Below are 12,780 nucleotides of genomic sequence, written 5' to 3'. Positions count from 1 at the left end.
ACTTGTCAAATCATTATCGGATATCTATATAAGACATAAATATAAAAAATTAAGTGAAGGATAATATAAAAATCTTCAAGAAATAAAGAGATTTTACCAAAAAGGAAATCGAAGAAAATTCATTTCAAAATAGAGCGGATCTACTCAAATCCAATGAAGAAAAAGGACAAAGAGAATCAAAACAAAATCTTTTGATCTTGTGACTTTATGGCTGTGAGGAGGAACAAACAAAGCACACCGGTTGCCCTTGCAGCGTGTGAGAGAAACATCTTGTGGGTGAGGGGTAAAGTATTGTAAAAATTTTTATTTAATTAAAGTTCCAGGCGTACAACTTTAATTAAACCAAATCTAATAGGAAAAAAAATCTAAACAAATAAAAGGAAATTGATAGATTGATGGGGCTAAATTTATTTTTTAGTTTTATTTCTTTTTTAATTGGTGGGGTTGGAGGTTTGGAGCTCACCCTAGTCCAAAGATAGCTCCCCTTAGTTATTACATGTTGCAATAGCTATTAAACATTGTGTCAGCTATTGATAGTTGTTACACACTTGCAGCTAATCATAAATTCAAAAATCTTAAACCCTTAATTTTAAACTCTAAATACTATTTAATCAAAATATTTTTATTAATTTAGTCGAAATTATTTAAAGTTTATCAAAATCATTTTAAATTAATTAAAATTATTTTGAAACAGTTATAAAAATTACTAAGTAATTATTACAACATTACAATATTATTATATTAGATGTTATACATTATAACTACAGAAAACTTCTATACTTTATAGTAGTTAGTGGTAACGGTTACAATAGTATTGTAAAAAAGGTACTATAGGATAAAACATCTAATGTGATCTTTTTATTTTTACACGAATAATAATAATAATAATAATAATAATAATACAAGTCAAAAGTCAACGGGTCCATTTCAATGAAGAATTGTGGTTGAACGGATGGTTCCTGAATTGCTTGGCCGAGTGACAAAATAAGAGTCAATCGGACCCAAACCAATTTATTAGGCCGCATTTTAATTCAACCAAGCCAACTGTAATTTGGATGTTTGCCAATTGCCAAGGAATATAAAGGATAGCTTTTGCAAACCTTTCCGATTTGATATCATGTGATTTACTTGTCGGTCGATCAGATTCTATCAAACTCACAAAGGAGTCAAAGTCGCACAATCTACAAGAGAGACTTCAAAATCATGAATAATTAGTCAAAGGTTATATAACACTCCGTTACGCACGTTATAACCAGTTTAGGTTTATCTCAATCTTCAAGAGATCTGACATAAAATTTTCAACCTAAAACAATCTTAAAATAATTAAAATTAATTTACAATATTTATAATATATATATTCCACTACCAACGCAACACAAATGCTCATATTATTACACCACAACTCGCTTTGTGGACGTTAGATGACCTCCTTAGCAAAGCATTGAAGAGGGTGATAAAGATGAGGCCAAAGGAATAGAAAAAGTAAAAGAAAAGCCAAGTAAAGTTGGAGAGTGCAGCCATGGTTTCTTATGCTTGCTGTTGAATCTTTGTAAACAAGAAATTAAAGAGGAAAGAACCGTTGAAATAGCTAAAGGAGAAGCAAAAGTCGTATTAGAGGAAGGCTACATGTTGCATGGATTCCATCAAGTGGAATAAATGGTGCATAGCTTGCTACTCCTACCTTTGGACACTTAAAAAGAAAAGTAGCTAAGCTCCTATCAATGTAGGGTCTTCAGCATTGCAAGGCTTCGTTTATACCTTTGGACACTTAATGGGTATAAAAATCAGTCACTGCAAAAGCCCCTTCATCGATCTCTTTAGAAACATTCAAGATGAATAAACATAAATAACTAAGAAAAACTCTATAATTAAGTAAATAAATAATCGACATATCAAAAGAAGAGCAAGAAATGATGCTTAATGATTAAGAGTACTAATTGCATTCTCAAAGTTTGAGGAGTTCAGGTCCATTAAGGAAAGGAAAAGGGAGAAAAGAAATAAATAAAATATTTGTAAAAGATAAATAAAATAATTAAGCAAAAAAGAGACAAAGGTGGAGGATGCTAAATTGCCATCATCTCATGCCTATCCGCTGACTGTGGACCATCACCACAATAAAGACCAATTGTTTATCATTATTGCTGTTGTTGTGATTCTTTCAAGCACATTTTTGTTTTTTCTATCGTGAAAAGCAATTAAAAGGATGGTTTACTTAAATCAAATATAGAAGAAAACAAATTATAAAGAATAAATTTAATTTGAAGGGATTGCAAAGGATTAATGTTGACCATGATAATTAGAAGAAAACAATAATAACTTTACTTCTTGACTTTGATACTGTACAGCAGGAAACAAAAGCAACAAGCCAATGCTCGATCGGCCCAGGCCTTGCTCAGCGAGAGATGACTAGGTCCAAGCCACATTAACAGGACTAGGCTAAATTTGATCCAAAAATGGCTCATTGACAGACAAGCTTAGCATCGTGATTAGGTTAATTACAATATGCAGGGACACTTATCTAATCCTAGAACACGTGCGGGGTTGACCATGGAGACAGAATCCAATTTGATACCGGCCGTATTTCTCACGTGACAGATCATGGTCAACGAGAATTAAATTGAAGGGATTGGAAAGAATCTAAGCAGCAGCTTCCTGGTTGTTTCCTCCCGCATAATTTCTATCCAGTTCAAGGGGGAAAAAACGAAGGCAAATTTCTCAAACAACTCATTAAATTTAAAGTAAAATTGTCATAGATGAAAAGTGATCATCTGAAATCTCAATATTTACAGTTTATAATTTACAAATATTCATCAAAATAAAATAATATAGACCAATCAAAATAGAGACACGAGAGCACGCGAGTCAATTTCTAATTGGACATCAAATCAAACTCTCTGTTCCATATAAATTAAAAAAATTTCAAGTTCAGTTTGACTTTGACTCGCCAAAATGATTCAAACCAACTGCAAGCCTATCAAGATATTCCCAGTGCCACATGAATTGAGTTTCGAGAGAAAGGGGTTTTGCATGGGAGGCACACGTGCGGCATGCCAGCAGTGGTGTGGGGGAAGGAAGTGGGGCGTTGGTTGGGCACGTGTAGCACCCTGTATTCATTTGTCATCTTCTCTATTATTCAACCGCTTTATTACGAGGGTTCGTAACGGGCGATACGGTTACGGATAAATAATGCGGCCGAGCCGTGGAAAGAGAAGAAAAAAAAAAAAGTCAGTGACGGACAGCTGGAGAGCTGGAGACGCGTAACCGCTGCGAACTGAAAAAGATATGATTCCTCTTCCTCCCCATAAATCTCGCAATGTCCCTTCGCTCTCTTTCCCTTCCTTTCCCGCTCAATAAATGGCCCACAACAAATCAATTATTATTTGAGTTAATTTTCATTTTTTAAATTTGGAAGGAGAGGATAAGGAGGAGAAGTGGGTGAGGAAGCATACAGAATCCTCGCCCGGTCCAGTTTCCGAACCGAAAAAAGAGTACGCTACGTACGAGCAGAAGAAAACGCCAAGAATACGGACCGGCCCGATCCGACCTACTGCTACCGGCCCTCGTGGGCGTAGCATCGGCTGCTGGGATTAAGCCCGGCAAAGCCATCTCGCTGCTGTTCCTAAACACATTTTAAACGGGATAGCTTCGGGCAGGAGAATCTACACTATGATTTAGTTAATAACCTAATAACCGACGGGTTAACAAAGGATTAAGGAAGGAGGGAGGAAGGAGAAAAGGAAGGAGAGAGAGAGAGAGAGAGAGATTGAATGGGAGAGAGTGCCGTTGTGTGTGTGTGTGTGTGTTGTATCCAGCCTGGCCAAATCGAAATCCATCGCCAGCTCAGCGGCAGAGAATGCTAAATTTATCCAGAAGGTTTTAATTCGATGGAAAATCATTGCATTGCATGCACGGAGGGAAGGCCCATGAACATGAGGTTGTAAGATTTCTGTTGACCCGGGTCAAAATCTGCAGCTGGCGCGTTCAAATTCTGAAGGCGCGAGTGGGCCATGGGTTTTCGATCAATAGGCGCGAGAGTAGAATCTGCGGGAGGCCGGGAGGGATGAGGGTGGGATTTGACGGTGGGGGAAACGGACAACACGCCGTTACTTGGCGTTCAGTGTACCCGAATGCTGACCGATTGGTGTTATTGGATAGGAGCAGTTTGGCGGGGCCCTGATTCTTGCTGCGAGTCGGAGCGGGTGAGAGCGTAGCTGGTGATGGGTTGGGGCGAAAGGGACCGCCGGACGGAGGAGGGAAGAGGACGACGCGTGTCTGAGGCCAGCTGTGCGCGAGCCAAGTCTGCCTGAACCGGAAGGAAGCGAGACAAACGCCCGGTTAGACCGATACACCGGTTGCAACCGATGCGTTGCTCTATAAGACACGGTCCAAATCCATCCCTTTGTCCTTCGTATTCTTCTACTCAAGCGACTGCTAGTCTCTCTCTCTCTCTCTCTCTCTCTCTCTCTCTCTCTAGCTTCCCTTCTGAACTCTGAAACTTGAACAGAGGAGGTTTAAAGGTAGCTCTCTCTTCTGAGGAATAGCTTCATGGAGGCAGCGACGGGGAGCGGTAGGAGCAAAGAGGTGGATAGGATAAAGGGACCGTGGAGTCCGGAGGAGGACGCGGCGCTGCAGAGGTTGGTGCAGAGGCACGGGCCGCGGAACTGGTCGCTGATCAGCAAGTCGATCCCTGGGCGGTCGGGCAAGTCGTGCCGGCTGCGGTGGTGCAACCAGCTGTCGCCGCAGGTGGAGCACCGCCCATTCACGGCGGAGGAGGACGAGATAATCATCCGCGCCCACCGGCGCTTCGGTAACAAGTGGGCCACCATCGCGCGCCTCCTCTCCGGCCGCACCGACAACGCGATCAAAAACCACTGGAACTCCACGCTAAAGCGCAAGTACACGGCCCTGGAAAACGACGCTCAGCAGCAGTACGAGGGGATCATGGCAGCCAAGGAGATGGCGGCGGCCGATTCAGAGGAGGCGTCGGAGAGGCCGCTGAAGAGGGCCAGCAGCGACGGGCCGGTGTTCTTGTCTGGAGGAAGCTTGGGGCTGTGCTTGAGCCCCGGGAGCCCCTCGGGGTCCGATCTAAGCGAATCCAGCCACCATAGCCACCCAGCGGAGACGTCTCACATCTATCGACCGTTTCCCATTACCGGCGGTATCATCCCTCCTATCACTTCCTCCTCCCAATACCCGCAAAATGAACACGTCTCAACTACTATCGCCGCTACCACAAGTGACACCCCGATCGAGAAGGACGATGATCCGGTGACCTCCCTCACCCTCTCCCTGCCGGGGTCAGATCCAATGGACACAACCTCCGACCACCAGCAGCATCATCAAAACCAGAGCGAGCTGCAACTGCTCCCGGGTTCGATTCACCCCCCGCAACAAGCGGACTCCGCCGTGTGGCCACCGACCTCCTTGAGCGCGGAGTTTCTAGCGGTGATGCACGAGATGATACGGAAGGAAGTGCGGTGCTACATGGCCGGACTGGAGCAGTGCAGCGTGCAGCCTCAGGCGGAGTCTGTCCGCAAGGCGCTAGGCCTGACCAAGATCGATTAGACCAGGGCTAACTCATCCCCGCTATAGAAGGCAACGGATTGGATGCACGAGCATGCATCAAAGATCTGATATGAGAAAATAAGAAGAAAAAAAAGGAAATAGCAGAACAAGGATAAAAAAAAAAAAAAACCGTCTGCTGTAGTTCTTTTAAATCTACCATGTTCAATTTCCCCAGTCTCTTCTTCGTTTTTTGTTTTCCAGTAGTTGGTTTTATACAAAATAAGAGCTGGGTGAATTATTTGCTTAAGCTTGGGTCGGAAGGCGTCAAATTAGCGCATGCATGGGTACAAATGCGTAGACTTTGATGGAGAAGCTGACAGTGAGCAAACCGATGGCCGTCTACTTCCCGCCCGCTCCAGTAATTATAGTTTTATTTGGAAACTAACGGAAAAGGCAGCAGCTGGAGAAGATAAAGATGGAGTCGAATGGGGACGAGATGGGATGGGTGTTCTTATCTGGAACCAAGATTAAATAAACGTTCACGGCACGAATCGCTATGATGAAAGGGAGTGAAATTGCCAGGGTGGGAATTAAGAAACAGTGGTTGATTTGGTCATCAGCGGGCGGAGGTGGGAGAGAATTCGGAATTGGTTGTGTTGTGACATGGAGCAGCGAGGAAAAGGAGATGTGGATTAGATTAGTTTGGCTGCATGCCAGTTGGGCAGCAGTTGCGTAGTTAATTTATTATTGAACGGGGGAGGAGGGGGCCTAGTGGTTGACGGGACTTGCGGCCAAGTGACGCCTACCGCACTGGGGGCTTGTGTCCCTGCGCTTCCAAGTTCCAACAGCGACAGCGTCGCCGTGGCCCTTGTCTTCCTTCTCTGTGGTCAACATCCATAGTTTACTTTTATGGCTTACTGCCCATGATAACAAGTTAGGTCCAAACAATCAAATCAGTGATTTTAATATCTGACCCGACCTATCAATTTCAACCGGTTTCAGAGATCGGCTATGATTGAATCAAGAACCGATAAAGGCGTCTACGCTTTGGAGAATTACTACCGTGGTTAGCTATACATGCAAATGATATTTCAAATACTAGTTAACTGTTTGCAGATGATAAAAGTTTAAAAAACTAACCGGTATCCAAGTTGCCGTGTAGTTGCTTATCCTTCAGAGTGCCGTTAGATTGTTCCTATCAACGACTGAAAACCAGAACGCAGGATCATCAAAATAGCAAGTAGTAGGGACATCTCAACCACAGTTGCGGTGCCTTCCATCTGTTAAAAAGAAAGAAGTTATGAGATATAGTGACATACATAGAATGACAACTAGAATGGGCTAGAAATGTCAGTTCGAACCTAAAAAAAAATTCTTTACATTTTCTATATTTGTTTTGAATATCTTTTTATGAAAAAACTTCCTACCAAGAATAGATTCAGTTCTTATGATATCAGAAAGCTGGCATTCAATTCACCTTGAAAAGGCATTTAGATACGAACGGATACTAAAGTAGATGCTGTGACAAATGCTAAACTAACAAACATCTACATCGAAGAGATGCAAAGAACAAAAAGTAAAACAACTGAGAATTACAAAAGCACAGGTGAAAAGATGTGGCGGAGAAGTTCGATTGCAAAACTAACTTTGATTTGTGAAAGATGAATGCTAGAAATTTATTGATATAAAGAAATTGTACAATCCTTTGCTGGGGAAGGACAAGAAGTCTACATCCATGACCAAAGAGACTTTTAATCTCAAAGTCCCTCACAAACTGCATTTGCTTAAAAGTGTGAAGTTCTTCCTTTTTTTCATTTGAGAATGGAAAACAGAGACGGTATCAAAACACTTAAATAAGTTTTCAAAACAATCTTTACCACTGAAAAGAGTAAAAGAGAAAATTAAGGATGAGGACTAAGTGATTTTAAAGTTGTGTGCTTTGCTAAGTCCTTTGTTCACTTGGTTACCACTTTTAATTTGTCGCAAAGAAAATTCTATTGATTATAATTTGAATTATAGTGCATTGCTTGCAGATGAACTTCACAAAAGGATCTCTTTGAAGAGTTCTAGCAATGTGCAACGGGAAGCTTTTATGACAAGAGGAAGAACTACTTATGAAGTTGATGACAAGAATCCTTCAAAAACTCACTCATGTGGCTGCTTAAAATTCAATGGGTAGAATGATGGTAAGGACGTGTGATGTTGTTGTGGCAAAATTAGGCATGTAAATAAGAATTATTTACAAAGGAAAGAAGCATTTTCCTGAATATCTTTAACATCTAAAGATGACAAAGGTAGAGGTAACAATGGAAATAACAATGGAAGTGATGACAACATCAAATGTCATAAGAGATTTAGTGTTAGTAGCAGACTATAATACGGAGTACTAACCCGATTGAATGCTTCGCGCCAATGCCACTACTTATTTATGCCTTTTTGAGTTACAGTTTGCTACTTATGAACTGTGTAATGGTATAATGAAGATGGGCAGCATTTCAACTAAAAGAACACTTAGTATTGGGCAAAGCTATATGCGATGGTGTTGCTAATGTTGTCATTCCTGGAGAGAATTCCCCAAAATTATCACATCAAAGGCTGGGGCATGCGGGTGGCAAGGGAATGCAAATCTTAACGAAGAAAAAACGTGTTCCTTCTTTTGACTTGGACAACAAAGAATTTTACGAGTATGATGTCCATGGGAAACATAATAAACAAGTATAAAAGCCAAAATAAACTTAAAAAGATCAAGTGGATTCTTGATTATGCACATTTGATATATGTGGAGCTTCACCAGTCCCATCCTATGGTGGTGCAGGATACACGGTAAAAAAGTCATGTTTTTCAAACTTATAAGAACTTCATGGTGACATGGAGAAATTTATTGATAGATGCATCAAAATAAGAAATGAAAAATAGGCAGACTATGCATCAACAGAGTATAAGAATTTTACAAAGTGAAGAGATAACAAGACCCTTTATAACCAGTGATGCGGTGATAAGGGAAAGGGGGTTTATAACCAGTGATGCGGTGATAAGGGAAAGGGGGGGTGGGCTCCACCCCGCCGCCATGGTTGAGGTCAGAGTCAAGGTGGTCAAACGCGGCCGATCGGGGAGCACGCTCGCCCGATCGGGATAATGAAGACTCGATTTGACATCATAACAGCCCGGCGAGGTTCCGAGCTTCCGACATTCAAGAAAGACTATCTGCAAGAGCACGCCGAGCGGCTTCCCCGCTCGGCCTTATATAGAGCTATGAGAACGGAGCGGATGTACGACCGAGCTATACAGAAAAAGAAGGCCGGCCGAGTGGCTTTCCCGCTCGTCCAGATAATGGCTCATGGATCAAGACAGCGGAAGCACCGGTCGAGCGGCCTTCCCGCTCGACCAGGTAATATACTCACCCGAGCCGAACAATTAGCCTTCGGGCGGCTATCCCGCTCAGCCCAGTAAAGGACACCGCTAGCTGGATATTATCTTTTTGGGAGCATGCGTCGCTGACAAGCGGCATGGTCGGCGGCCGGTTCAGACAGAAGATCGTACGGCAGAAGCTTCCACTGTCACTTCAGAGATATGCTCGGCTCGTTAAGGTATTGTGTCAGGGACACTTTACTAATACATCTTTTCAGGGAAAGTTTCGGGAAGCGTGCATGCCTTGGGAAGCATGCACGTGCGCTACAAGAGCCCTATATAAAGGGAGTCCAAGCTTCAGCGGAGATATGCGATAATCTACTGTTGCTACTGCTGTTCGCTACTTTGCTTTGCCTCCACACACCACCGGTGACTGACTTGAGCGTCGGAGGGTCATCGCCGGGGACCCCTTCCTGGCTCGGCACTGATGCGGTTGTGGTTGCAGGGTCGCGAGAAGTCAACACACGGTCAACCGGAGCGCCACATCCCCAGCTTCCGTCACCTCGACTATCGGACAGGATCAACCAGTATGTTGCACAATAAAACAATATGGCAGAGTGCATGAATCAGACTCCAATGTAGAGGACTCAGACTATGCATAGCAACGTAAGGCTAGAGCAAGAATGATGAAGTAAAGTAGTGGTCTCTCTTGCTAACTTGTGAGTAGATCACCATCAAAGGCATTGGAGTTGAAGACACCAAATGAGGCATGATTTGGTGCTCCTTGTGACTATTCTGATTTTATGCATGTATTTTGGTTTTTAGTTGTCAAAGGACAATTGAACCAATAATTAGACAGTGCTTGTTTGTAGGTTATATCAAGAATGTGAAGGATTATCACCTATTGAACCTAATCCATCAATACACAAGATCATCCATAGCCGAGTTGTGCACTTTGTTGCCAAGGTATTGGACAAGGAGAGCAATCAAAAAACATTTTTGTAATGCAAACAAGTGTTGTGCAGTAACCATGTTCCTCGAGTGAACATGTTTCAGATAATAAAAGGGCACAATGATTAAGTTGCAAAATCAGATAGTGTGTAAATAGATTTTCCACCAATTTAAGGGGCATCATAAAGGGAAACTTGAATGCTAAGCAAGTATAAAGAAATTACTAATCCACTCATTCTTTAGAGCTTTGATTATTGTGGATAAGAAACCATTTACATTCGTTGAAGCGACTAAGGGAAAGAATGCACTTTGTTGGAGAAATGCAATAGACGAGGAAATCCATGCTCTAAAGCAGAAAGAACTTTAATGGAATCAAAGGAAAGAAAAACAATTGGATAAAAATGGGTCAAAGAGAACTTGGATGCTCAAGTTGAAAGATATAAAACAAAATTTGTAGCTCAAAGTTTTTCACAAGAGGGTATTGACTTCTTAAAGGTATAAATAAGACTTAGTAACAGAAACAAGTCGACAATAATACATCACAAATATCAATGTGAATGAAGGGAAGAAACTAAGCAAAATTGCAATGAGTATCTATCATGAATACCTTCACAAAACAGAGAAGCAATGACTTATTCTAAGAGTTCCGCATCATCTAAAGAACTCCACACCATTATCGACATAATGTCTAATAACTGCAAACCACCAATCAATGCACAGTTAGACTTATCCATTGTGCATGGACCTCTACACTCTCAACAAGAGAGTGATGCCCATGTGTGCTCTAATACATGCACAACTAACAGATAAAACCGAAGCATGTTGTGTCCAGCACATCACACTAACTAGCAGGCCAACACATGATTGAGGTGAAAAGACAAATGCAATTACTAAATGGTCTAGAAATCATGCCAATGGGCTAAAGGCCACATCCACAATAAGGTCAACATCCGCTAACACACCTCAAGTAGATCATCAAATATTACATTAGGTTATGTTCTATGATCACCAAGTTCTAACCCACCGTGATGAATCTAACCACTAGGCCAACAACAATAAATAATTGCATCATGTTAATAATCCAAACACAACCAAATCAGTCCACAAGACCACATGCTAAACCACATGAAGCGATATCATGTAAAATCAATCAAATAAAATATCATACGCGCACATCACAATACATTACAAGAATAGCTAAACAGGTAAACCTTGGTATGATAAAAAAAATACATAACCGATATATAGTTCCATTAACATCATCACGAGATCAAGCATGTCTGCAAATCATAAAAGAACAACTATATAATGAACAAATGTAAGGTATAAAAATACAAGCCAGTAGAGCAGCACAAGCAGACAGAACAAGGTAAATCGAGTTCTCCACAATATTCAATACGTCAAGTCCAATCCCCCAGCAAATAGAAACTAGAATATTCAATAAATTCGGAACAAATGCAGAGGAGTTAATCGGAGAATGGAAGAAAAACCCTAATCGGGCATCACCTGATTAGCTCCCGTGACGATCTGCACGACCTAGGCGCGTAGAAGCAGCGGTGAGTGGAAGAGGAAGCAGTTGCCTCTTTCATCAACTCCATTGCTCTCCTTATCGCAGCTCTCAAGCGATCGCCGGATACGGAAACCCCATTTCACTCGCGCCCTTTTTCCTCCTCTCGATTCCGGTTGAATTTATAAGAGCAGAGGTTTTGGAACGTTATTGGGCCTATCAGTTAGGGCTCATGGACTTCTCGATAATTTTCAAATTCAGTTGGAATGGTTGTAAAAGAGAAAATATATGAATTTAAACCTTGTAAATCAAGAATTTTAAAATGGGGGCTCAATGTTTAATCTTTTTTTTTTTCTACCCAAAAGCTAACGTGTCTAACGATTTCATCTACGACTATTTCCTTTGCTAATGCGGTGTTCGATCAATCGATGTGTTAGTCCGGCTGATCAAAAGATTTGATCGACAGATAATTTTTTTTCAATCGTATGAAACTCTCGATGTAGTCGACTACGCCTTGTGCATTCAATAAATAAGTGTTAGGATCAAAAAAAAAAAAAAAAATTTAGATTTATTTATAATGATATAATATTATCTACTTTAAATTTAAATTTTTAAGATTTTATTTTTAGACTTTACTCAAAGTGAATAACATCATACCTTAAAATAAATAAAAAATTAAACATATTCTTTAAAAAATACTTTTAAAAATAAAATTTCATAAAAAATATTTTAAAAATTCTTAAACATGTGGTGCAAGCGAAGGTGTAGTCACGTTATGAGGAGGGGTGTGACTAACCCTTTGGATTTAAAAAAATATTAATAGTATATATTTTAAAATCCCTCGTCTTTACTTAGATAGACTGATTCACACGTTGGAAAATTGAAATTGATTACATATTTAGAAAGTCCTTGAGCTAAGCTATCCATTGGTCCCCCCTTTTACGAAGAAATATCGCTACTTGGAATGTTAAATATTAAATTATAAAAATAAAATATATATAATAATAAATAGATAAATTAAATGTAAAACATGAAGTAAGGACGTTAAATTAAAATTGGATCCGGTTTGAACTAAATCTAATTGGTAGATGTAGAAATAATAATTACATTGGTTCAAATTATGATTCATTTAAAGTTAATTTGATCAAGTAATGATCAAATTAAATTTAAGATTTAAACAAATTTGATTGATTTAAGATGAATTATGATATTTTTAAAGAAAAAATTTCTTTCATTTTTTTCCTTTTCCATATTATAGTCTATACCGTGTCATACATCATGATATAAGATGTTAAATATTACAAGAAAATGATATCATAAATAATTTTTTGACATTGATTCATACATAAATTATGAGCATATGGCAAATCGTTGTTTTAATTAGAGCTTAGATTAAAGTCGAAATATTTAAATTTAAGTTCATTTTGGACTTTAAAACTCAAATTTTAAATTTTAGATGGTAAAAATCA

General features: G+C 40.2%; 1 protein-coding gene and 1 long non-coding RNA gene across 2 annotated transcripts; one reads left to right on the top strand and one right to left on the bottom strand.

Moving 5' to 3' along the window:
- Nucleotides 1–2,251: 2,251 nt before the first annotated feature.
- LOC121986346 lies at nt 2,252–11,468 on the bottom strand. The gene is made up of 3 exons (XR_006113383.1): nt 11,311–11,468; nt 6,646–6,785; nt 2,252–2,677 (listed from the first exon to the last, which is right to left on the bottom strand). It is a non-coding gene; the product is annotated as an uncharacterized LOC121986346 (long non-coding RNA).
- On the top strand, nt 4,408–5,812 carry LOC121986344 (transcription factor MYB44-like). The gene has a single exon (XM_042540232.1). The coding sequence runs from the start codon at nt 4,546–4,548 to the stop codon at nt 5,563–5,565; it is 1,020 nt and encodes a 339-aa protein (XP_042396166.1). The 5' UTR covers nt 4,408–4,545; the 3' UTR covers nt 5,566–5,812.
- Nucleotides 11,469–12,780: the final 1,312 nt, after the last annotated feature.

The sequence above is a fragment of the Zingiber officinale genome, chromosome 5B, assembly GCF_018446385.1.
Source record: "Zingiber officinale cultivar Zhangliang chromosome 5B, Zo_v1.1, whole genome shotgun sequence".
Taxonomy (NCBI): Eukaryota; Viridiplantae; Streptophyta; class Magnoliopsida; order Zingiberales; family Zingiberaceae; genus Zingiber; species Zingiber officinale.
This window is presented reverse-complemented; position numbering and strand designations above follow the sequence as displayed.